The sequence below is a fragment of the Pararge aegeria genome, chromosome 9, assembly GCF_905163445.1.
Source record: "Pararge aegeria chromosome 9, ilParAegt1.1, whole genome shotgun sequence".
Lineage (NCBI taxonomy): Eukaryota > Metazoa > Arthropoda > Insecta > Lepidoptera > Nymphalidae > Pararge > Pararge aegeria.
Genome location: NC_053188.1, coordinates 9,201,030 through 9,211,411, shown reverse-complemented (window position 1 = coordinate 9,211,411; position 10,382 = coordinate 9,201,030). Strand labels below are relative to the sequence as shown.

At 34.1% G+C, this 10,382-nt stretch overlaps 1 protein-coding gene across 1 annotated transcript; it reads right to left on the bottom strand.

Annotated features, from left to right (window-relative positions):
• Positions 1-1,181: 1,181 nt before the first annotated feature.
• Positions 1,182-6,039, bottom strand: LOC120626261 (cytochrome b5-related protein-like). Its single transcript, XM_039893694.1, has 5 exons — positions 5,640-6,039; positions 4,758-5,161; positions 3,410-3,598; positions 2,407-2,637; positions 1,182-1,612 (listed from the first exon to the last, which is right to left on the bottom strand). The coding sequence occupies exons 1-5, from the start codon at positions 5,892-5,894 to the stop codon at positions 1,330-1,332; spliced, it is 1,362 nt and encodes a 453-aa protein (XP_039749628.1). The 5' UTR covers positions 5,895-6,039; the 3' UTR covers positions 1,182-1,329.
• Between the last annotated feature and the right edge of the window lie 4,343 nt (positions 6,040-10,382).

The window sequence follows — 10,382 nt, the reverse complement described above, 5'->3', positions numbered from 1 at the left end:
AGGGATTAGGCCCTAGTCTCCCACGCTGGCCCATTGCGGATTGGTTGACTCCACTCGCTTTTTTACACGGTTTTCTCACGATGTTTTCCTTCACCGTTGAAGCAAGTGAGTTCTGAGTTCTAAGTTATGTGCGTGCCCCAAAGTAAGCGTAGCTTATGATATGTTACCACAAACCTATTTCCAGTTGTGGGAATCGAGCCCACAGCCCTGGACTCAGAAAGCAGCGTCACTGTCCACTACGCCGATTGGCCTTCGTAAAAGAAGTATATTAGGACGTGCGCCTTTTATTTTCAGCTTGTTCCTGTATAATCTAAACTGGCACGATAGGCATTTCTACGTGGTGATGTCAATTTTTGTAAAACATAAGATGTAAATGAAATCTTAAATGTGTGGACTACATGCTTATATAAGAGATAACCACATATAAAATAAATGCAAATTAAATAACTACCTATGCTTACAAAATTTAAATGCACTCATAATTCTATTATGCAGTAAAAGCTTTTATGTGTAGGTACATATAATATAAAAAGAAATATGTAAAGTTTTAGTGAACCGTGAACTTTTATTCGTCGGGATCCGTTTATTGCAACGGTATAGAGCTGCATTGCAATAAATTCGATAGCGGGCGTAAAAATCCAATATCAAGATTTTATGCGACGGTTATTTGCTTTCACTGCCTCTGTACTGTGCTTTATATAATACTACCAGTGTAAATTATTAGAAATACAAACTGAATCAATATATCACTGAATTTGTCATATAAAGCATAAGTAACAAATAAATATTATGAAAATAAGATAAATAATATTTAAAATTATATTAACCAAATTCTGCAGCGTCCCCAGATAATCAATTCAAAGTCAATGAGTCGAAACATCTCCTGTAACTTAATGAATTTTGAAAATGTTTTTTTATGATTTTATCGTAATTAAAAACAAAAATAATTATCTTGAAAGAAGGTATTTTACATCGCCAAAATACAGAATTTTGAGAAAGAATCCTTTTCATAAAGATTTGTTTTATTAAGTGTGAATTTTACACTAGCTCAAACAAATAAAACAATGTTTTATGTTGAATTTTTAATAGCTTGCGGCTCCGATATTGAAATCCCGCCAAAATGTTAGTGACCATTCCTGCTTCTGCTGTTTACTGAAGATTTTTTATTAAAATATTTAAAATATCAATTATTAAACCATTTATTTATTACGTCATAGGTATGGATTTGAATTGACTCAATTTTCGAAAGAAACAATCCATTCTACACTTAATTATTTTTAATAAACTAAGATGACCTGGCAATATTTTAGCCAAGCGAGGGCTTTTCATTTATTTACTTGGTTGTGTTTTAAAATCGGTCCGCATTGTTTCTTGTATCTGACCAAGTACCATTTGGAATTGCGTTGAGACTCTATAATTTGCTTGATATTTTTCACACAATTCTATGAACACTGGATGGAGGTATTTGAGTATCGAATGATCAAGAGTTGGAAACATATGGTGAAGTGCGTGGTCCCCGAAAAGTGTCATCACAGCGAATGTATTGCCATTTATGTCCTTCCGATCTAGAAGAGCTTCTACCTGATGTTCACCCCAATCTGGAGTCAAACTTCTGCAAAGCAAAAATAGATATTTACATTACCTATATGACTAGACCCATGACCGCCATATTTGTTCAATCGAAAATAAACAAACATCATCATCATATAGACCTATTACCGGCTCACTCCCACAATGAGAAGGGTTTAAACAGTAGTCCACCACGCTGGCCCAATGCTGAATAGTGGACTTCACATGCTTTGAGAATATTATGTCAAGCAGGTTTCCTCACGATGCTTTCCTTCACCGCTGAAGCAAGTGATATTATGATTACTTAATTTATCTCCTTAGAGGTGCTCCCTGGGATTCGAACTCGGCCCCCCGAAAGTAAAGCTGATGTCTTTACCACTGGGCTATCGCCGACTTAGACTAGACTAAGGTTAATATAAAAATATTTTCACAGATAAATGTAAATTGAAAGTTAGCAGTAAACTCTGAATTTATAAGATTTTAATTGATTTATATATTTGGTTGAACGCTCTAATTTCAGAAGCTACTGGTTTGAATTGGAGAAATCTTTATATCTTAGATAGACGATTTATCAAGAAAGGCTATAAGATATAGAAGATCTCGCTACAATCAATAGGAGTGGATCATACATGAAAAAAATTTCTTAAACGGGAAAATTATTCCATTTTAGAGCGTGAACGTGTGTGCGATGACGTAATCGGTTAGAAGTTCAAAATCAAGGAATTGTTAATCTCTAAAAATATATCCGGGACAGCTTTGTCAATCTTTGAAGTCACGGGGGACCGCTTGTAGAATAATAAATTATATTAATTTTAAATATATAAAAAAAACTGTTACCGGGGTTCATCACCATCTTTAATAGCATCAGGATGATGATGAGCTGCATTAACAGCAATCAGGAAGAACACCAAACTGCCAGTACAGTTTATCCAAAGCCATGTATAGAGTACGTGGGGAACAGAGCTCCCACTTGTGAACCACATACAAAGGGGCAACAAGAAGCCAATGGCGTCGTGCCAACGGTAATGTGCTTTGAAAAACCCTTCACGGAGGAATATGCTGAGAAATCTGGAATAAGGAGCCTTTTATTACAAAACTACCAGGTGCTCGTGACCTTATTCACCCATTTAATAGTCGCTCAATATCACAATGACCTTCTTATCGGTAAATTCATAACTACGGATCATAACTTGTGACATCTTGTATACAATTAAAAAAAAATTAAGTGACTATTTGATAGGTTTATATAACAGCTTATTACTAAATGTACATAAAAGTGTATATCGGTAGATAGTTATAAGTAAAAAGTACAATAATAATTAAAATAGAAGTCTATATAATGTTAAGATTACATTTGTATGAAGTATCATGCGAGTTTTATAGAAATCATTAGAAATATATATTATCTGTCCGGTAGAAAACACAAAACAATGTTTAAAATTTTCATCAATCTATTCCGTGTAGTCTCCAAAATGGCTTTGGCAGGTAGAGGATTACACAGTCAGCTAATAAAATATAATATAAGCTTCTTTTATTTCGTTTATCTGAAGTGGTGAAATATATATATATATAAGAGTCCCATACATTCAGTCATGAAGCTCATTTTAGGTTGGTTTCAAATTTTCTAATTTACTGCATAAAAGGTAAGTGGAAAGCCATTCAACTCATGAATAAAAAGATCACGAAAAATTTTATAGCAAAACTTGGATACGTTTTTTAATTTTACTTTTGTTCTCTTTAGATTATTTGCTTCTTCATTTTCCTTACTTCGCTAAGTACACTTCTGATTATTCGTAAAAAAGCATGATACTTTCTTGCTACTTAATTAATAAGGACTTACCTTTTACTGAAGCTCAATAAAAACGTAAAAGGAAAAAAGAGATATTCAGTTATAAATCCCAGCCTTGCATGCAGTGGTTTGTCTTTTCTTGGATTATAAAACAGGAATGGTTCAAGTGAGCTTATTTCCAAGTCATTCAGCGTATTTGTATGCAGGTGATGAGAAAGAACATGGGATACCCTGAAATCTCTGAAAGCAAATGTTCAAAGCATATTATATTTACTAGTAATAAACATTGAAATATTTTAAAAGAGAAATAAAACAGTTTCTCAGATCGATTATAGCCACAGTGATCTTCAGAGATTTGAACTACGTGGGAGATATGGAAGATCAAAAAATTATATTTATACATCCCCATGCTTCGGGAAAAAAATTGAACGGTACGACTTTTATCACTAGCATGTAATAATAATCGTCTGTCTAAAAATACTTCAAACAGCCATTTTAGCAGTATCTCCATCTTTTTGCCGTCCTTATGTGTAAGTAGGGCTGTGTCCGACGACGGTTTCAAGTGCGATCTGCGAGGCGCAAGGGTACAAATTTATTAACTAGCGGCTGGTGCTAAGATTTCGTAGGTAGCAACCCAAAACAAAATGGTCCTACATGGAACTCCTCGTGATCCGTGTTAAACGCAACTGCGAGTAGTAGTGTACCAAAGATTTTTATAATTTTTATTTGTGTCTTTACCTACACTCGGAGGAATTATCAATTTAATAAATTTAAAATGCATATAAAAATTTTCAAATCCTGTCGGTTCCGATAATTTTTACATGCATTTTAAATTTATAAAAATGGACCAAAGATGTAGCCAATATTTCAGGCTACATAAAATTGCTAATTCATTCAAGGGCAATGAACTTTTATAAAATTTATTCTTTAAAATATTTGTTTTATAAATATAACCTAAAGTAAACTATGTAAAACTAGATAAAATCTAAAGCGTGTTTGATACCACCGCAGCAAGGCACAGTTCCTAAGATGCTGGCAGCATTGTCCCTTTGGATTGCCAAACTAATTGTAAGGGGAATTGTATATTTTTTAATAACAAATTATATAATTAAATCTTATTTTATAAAAAAACGTAAGCTTACAGAAAAGTCCTATTATAATGTTTAGAATTATTTAAACGATAAAAAAGCTTGGGTATTTATTGGTCTAACTTCATAGCTTGATATTAATTTACTGTGAGAAGGTGATAACAAAAAATATGCCCGGCTAAGTTTGTCCATCCCCTTACAATTATGTAAACATGTATGTATGAACGCTTCATAAGTGCCTGTGATAGACCTAAATGAATAAAAAAATTGAATTTGAATTTATAGTAAAATCTTAATTTTAGTATCCTTACCTGTAAGACCACATGCTCATGTTAAATAGGTACATTCTCCAATTTGTTCTACGATGAATAAAGTTATGGCAAGTCACTGTCAACGTAGCTAAACTTAATGATGCAACGATGTACCAAAAATTCGCCAGCCAATTGTTGTCGAACCAGCAAGCTAAACTGGAACTGCATAGAAGAGTTGCGAATAATCCATCAGTAATTCTATCAGCTGTCAGAGACGCATCTTTTGGTATTTTCTTTAATTCATCGTAAACTGCCCTCTTTAGCGTTTTATAAAAGCCGTCTTCATGAAATGTAAATGGAGAGTTCCGCGGTGTTTTTGCGTCCCTCACATAAAATTTATTTAGCATTTTCCCTGTTGAAGGGCTTATGTGGTGCGATTCGAAACCCTCCGTTATATCGGTACCCTGAAATTTAAATCAAATTAAAATTTTACGTCCATTAAAGTACTAAAACGTCTCAAATGTTACCTACATTTATGATATTACAAAAAAGTACATAAAAGTCTAGAATAGTAGAGATCACTATCCCACTCTCACTTTGTTTGATATTCCAAGGTTCCTTTGAACGTGAAAATAACTTAAAAAATTTATAAATAATTTTTCATCATCTTAAAAATAAAGCTAGAAGCTCACTTTATTGCCAGCGTAACAAAAGATATTAAAATACAGAACTGCTGTTTGCTAAATTCCAGACAGAAGTGCAAACTACAAACTCATTACAATTCCCTTGAATACTAAAGGAGTCCTAGTTACTTTTAGCATTCTTACCTGTTAAATGACGGATATATAGAAGTTATATTTTTAACTAGAAAATGCTAAGAAATATAAGAGGGCGAATATTATTTTTCGTAATTTACGGTTTGATAATTGCAATAGCACTCACCTTAGTTAATTCCAGCCATTCTTCACCTCCGGGATGTTTCTTTACAAAATCCGTGAAATCATACAATTTGTCATGCACCCTCCAAAGTCCTTCTGCACCGTCGTCCATAGCTTTGCCGGTAAGCCATTGTATAGGATCTCTGAAAGCTTCATCTCGTAAAGACGGGTACTTCAGTTGAGGAAAACTGACATGAGTTTTCTTTTGCGCGGCGCGTTCCTCAGCTCCTTGAATCCAGTCAGATTCTTTTGGGGCCATTTCTTAAAAACTAATACGTCAGAGCAAACTGTAGAACGTTCAGTTGAACAATGTCATGTTAATGACTCTACTCAAATGAGCTGCATTGGATTAGATAATGCTGTTATTCATAAGACCTTTAGTGCTTTACTCTTTACTCTGTTATACAAACAGGTCATTTGATGTCAGTTGTAATTACTAGTTTGATGTGCAAGCGCGTGATTGTTATTATAGAAGTGATATCGCTTTATCTCCGCTATGTTTATGGAAAATTTCATATTCCTATGCCATTTTATTACCATTCTCCTTACTAATATTAAAAATGCATATGTGTGTTCTTTGGTCCCTTAGGCATAAAGATGGTACAGATAAGCGGCGATTCCGTGCACTGAGTATATGCTACATTTATAATTGCATATGCTACCTTTTTATTTAAAATATACTAGCGCATGACTGTAATCAAACCTGAAGGTCGTCATCATCATCATCACTTCAACCGATTGTACTCCACTGCTGGGCATAGATCTTTTGTAGGGAGTTCATAAATCCACGGTCCTGGGCCGCTTGCTTCCAGGTGTTGTTGAACCTGAAGGTATATGACGATAAAGTCTTAGATCGAGAGCGCTTACTAAAAGACGCCTATTCACTCTTAATTTAAAAGAACCCACTTTAAGTGTGTGTCTGGAAGATGGAAGCTGGAAGGATCAGGAGGACTTAATCCTTTCGAAAAACTTATGAGTCAATGAGATATAAACTACGGCACAAGGTCGAGTTTTACGATGCCTCGCAGTTTGATGGTAGATGCGTAAGATATGTGTGGAAGTGAAAATGCACAATCTCTTTGACCCCGGACTAGCTTGTTATCCCGAAAATCCTACTGATGTTATAACTGCGATGTGTTTTTTTCACTTTTAAGATGCAAATTTCACATTATAACATTCGTTAGGATGCACAGACGAAGCCGCTTACAGATGCATTTGCAGATTTAAAATATGTGCTGATAGCTTTTTTTACATGTTTAATCGAGTTATATACAGTACTTCTTGACTGTAATTTGGTTACTAATTATACATTCCAAAAGTGCACTAAGCAACAAATTATGAAACAGTTACCGTTAGTCCAGAGGAACTTAGTCAATGGAGTACGACCACCTGCAGTTTTATTAGTTTTACAGCTTTACGTGACAGAGCTCGTCCGGGCAAGTACTACTGAAATGTTTATTACTGCTGCAAAGCAGAATTGCTGTCGCCAAGTAGCAGTACTGTATTTCGGTCTGAAGGGTGTTGTAATTGCAGGCACAAGCTTACCAATTACATCTTAGATTGATGGACACAGGGCGGTACTTAGCTGGACGTGGACCCCGCATACCCTGCAAAGTTTTGCTCTGTTTATAGGCGATAAATTTCCACTTAACACCAGGTGCCATTTGATAGGTCCCTCAATAATAACGATGAAAAAAACTGGAACTGTTTTGTGCTTGACTATCACATATATTTTTTATTTAAGAGACTGGAGATATGTTCCCTGCAGTGGAATATGTCTGTGACTGATAATAATGAGATTTCTGATGAAGAAAAATCTGGTGTTTAAAATTAAAGAAAACCATTATTAAAACATCTCTAGCTCTGCTATATACTTCGGCAATCATATCCCGAATATATCTTCGTATCCCGCATCCGAACCCTATGGGCTAGTGCATGTTATTTATCTGTGGTTAAGGATATACTCATGAATATATCGGGCTCAAAATGCTAGACCCCAGAGCAGAAAATAATAATGCGTTTTAAGGTTTGTAATTTTGTTTTAAGTGAAATTCTTTAGAATTGTTGTGATTTGAAACTCAATGAAACGAAAATGCGTCATAAGTAAGAAAGAAAACTCATAAATTTAAGGGAGAGAATTAACTTAACATTTTTTTTTTCTATTTTAGTTTTATTTTTATCTAATGCTTCGATAATACGTCCAACTTTATTAATTTAAACGGAGATTTGAAAAATAATCGAGATTCCAACAAAACTCTATGCGCGAGTGGGTTTGCTGTTTAACGCCAAAGGAATTTCTCAAAGCTTTGGCCGTTTGACGCATCAGCATTCTGTAATGGAGAACGGTCGTGAAACTTTTTGGCTTATAAAAATAAAATAAAAATTCAAAAACATTAATACTTAGAAAATATTAAACATGGCGTTTTAGGTCTTTTGGGTAGGAAACAAACTATTGTATTTGGGTGTATGACATAAATTGCATAGGACGTAACCTTTGTGTTTTCTCTTCTAACTAGTACAAATACGTTTTTCATCCAAATATAAAACCTGTTTACCTGATTATGGATTATGTCTCTTAAAAAGTTCAAAGTTTTTATTAAACGTAAGCTTATAGAAAAGTCCTATTATAGTATATAGGACTACGTAATCGATAAAAAAGCTTGGGTGTAAATTATTGCTCTAACCAGGTTGCTCTTCTAATAATTTAAAATGACATTGTGAGATGGTGATAAGAAAAAAAAAACACCCGGCTCAGTTTATTGTGGGCTTCTTCTTAGACCAGGACGCGTTTGGAACGAATGTAGTTATCGCCATCATCTCACTACCGTGTAATTCTTATGTACGCATCAAAAGTGCCACCAATGGGCCTACTTGAATAAAGATATTTTTGACTTTGACTTTGACTTTGACTTTGACTTTATGGAAAGGTTTTGATATCAAATATCACATATAAATGGAAGGCCAAATATATCAAATGTGTGTGAGGTAAAAGAGTGGATAGCACTACCTGGCCAACCGCGAAAATCGAACGCAGGACTTTCGCATATCTGTTTAGCAATATTCATTTTATTTCACAGCTTTTTGGTAAAAATCCATGAATTTTTGATGCTAAATTTGATAATTAATAAAGTGCTTGAGAGTTCATAATATGAAATTGGCCACAAGGTCATGTATGACCACTAGTACAAACTATAAATAAATATCAGAATTGTACTCTTAAAGTAAATAGACAAATTATATTCATCATCGTCTATTTACTTTAAGAGTCTCGGGTCGTTTACTAATTACGCCCTACTAATAGCTTTCATTGATAACAAAAAATATTAGTTGGAAATTTATTTTATTATATACTAGCGGACCCGCGCGACTTCGTCCGCGAATTAGTCGACTTCAAAAAATAGTCGTCTGTTGTCGCGGACTGTTTTATAGAACTTTAAAGAAACAAACAATTCTGACAATTCCGATATACTATAAGGATATTTTTTGCAGTTCTTGCAACATTTCTCATTAATGATAGTAGCGTGATGTATAGCCATAATTGTTACTACAAATCGAAAAAAAAAACGAAAAAGCATTTTCTGAGATTAGCGCTTTCAACCAAACAAAATTTAAAAGCTTTAACTATGCCTATCCAAAAAACCACGTCCATCTAAAACTCCGTTGCAACGATTTTTAAAGACAAATGCGGAAAAAATAGTGATGCTATCCTGTAGAAGCTGTTTGCTCTTCCGGAATAAAAAGAAGCCTATGAGCTATTCCAGACTATATTGTTGATATCTCTGTCAGATTTCAGCCAAATCGGTTCATTCGTTGTAGCGTTAAATCGTAACAGCTATCCATACATACGAGTACATCCAACCATCCATGCATCTATCCTCACAAACTTTCACATTTATAATATTAGTAGGATGGTACGCATGCATTCGATCGTTGTCCCATATGCCTTGCGACTTGCTGTTATCTGTAAAATAATAAATATACTACGACAATACACAACTCGTCATCAGATCTTCATTAAAATTAGACAATACATGCTTGGTAGTATACACTGTCAAATAAAAAAAGAATAAATAAAATTGGTGCAAATTTAACGGAGATATGAAGTAAAATTGATAAAAAAAAAACATCCCATTTCCCGGAGGATACTTATTGTTTATCGGGATAAAAAGTATCCTATATGTTGACCCGGGATATCAGCTACCACTGTACCAAATTTTATTTCATTCCGTTCAGTAGTTTCACGTAATGCCCGGACAGACAGACAGACAGACAGATAGACAGACAGACAGACAAAAATTAAATAAAATTCTGTTTTGGACTCAGTATCTATTATATTATAAAATAGCATCCCCCGGTCAAATTTTTTAAAATATATTAAATGTATAGACATCTTCCAGTAACAGTTTTATTATAAGTATAGATATTATTAACCTTAAAAGAACTCACCCAATTTATTTGTCCTTCACCCAGATTTTATCAGAGCCATTATATTTCAATATTTTACTTGTATCTGCCTGCAACGTCGCTCACGTAATATTATTTTTTGCTGAGTGCGATCAAAATATTCCAGTTCGCAGAAATTTAATTGAATCATATATTTAAGTCTATGTGCTGCTTATTCTATTTAAAAAAAATAAGTCTCCATAATATATTTTTGAAATCGATATTTCAAAGCAAAGTAATGCTATATAAAACCGTTGACTCTATTAAATCAGTAAGAGTTTCGACTAGCACTCCAACGTCCGTA

Bases quoted from the DNA above. Each gene is read 5' to 3' on its own strand.
- LOC120626261 (XM_039893694.1), bottom strand. From the start codon at position 5,894: ATGGCCCCAAAAGAATCTGACTGGATTCAAGGAGCTGAGGAACGCGCC. The intron at 5,162-5,639 runs GTGAGTGCTATT...TTTAAATTTCAG, and splicing joins AATGGCTGGAATTAACTAAG to GGTACCGATATAACGGAGGG. The intron at 2,638-3,409 runs GTAAGTCCTTAT...TCCTTATTCCAG, and splicing joins TTATTGAGCTTCAGTAAAAG to ATTTCTCAGCATATTCCTCC.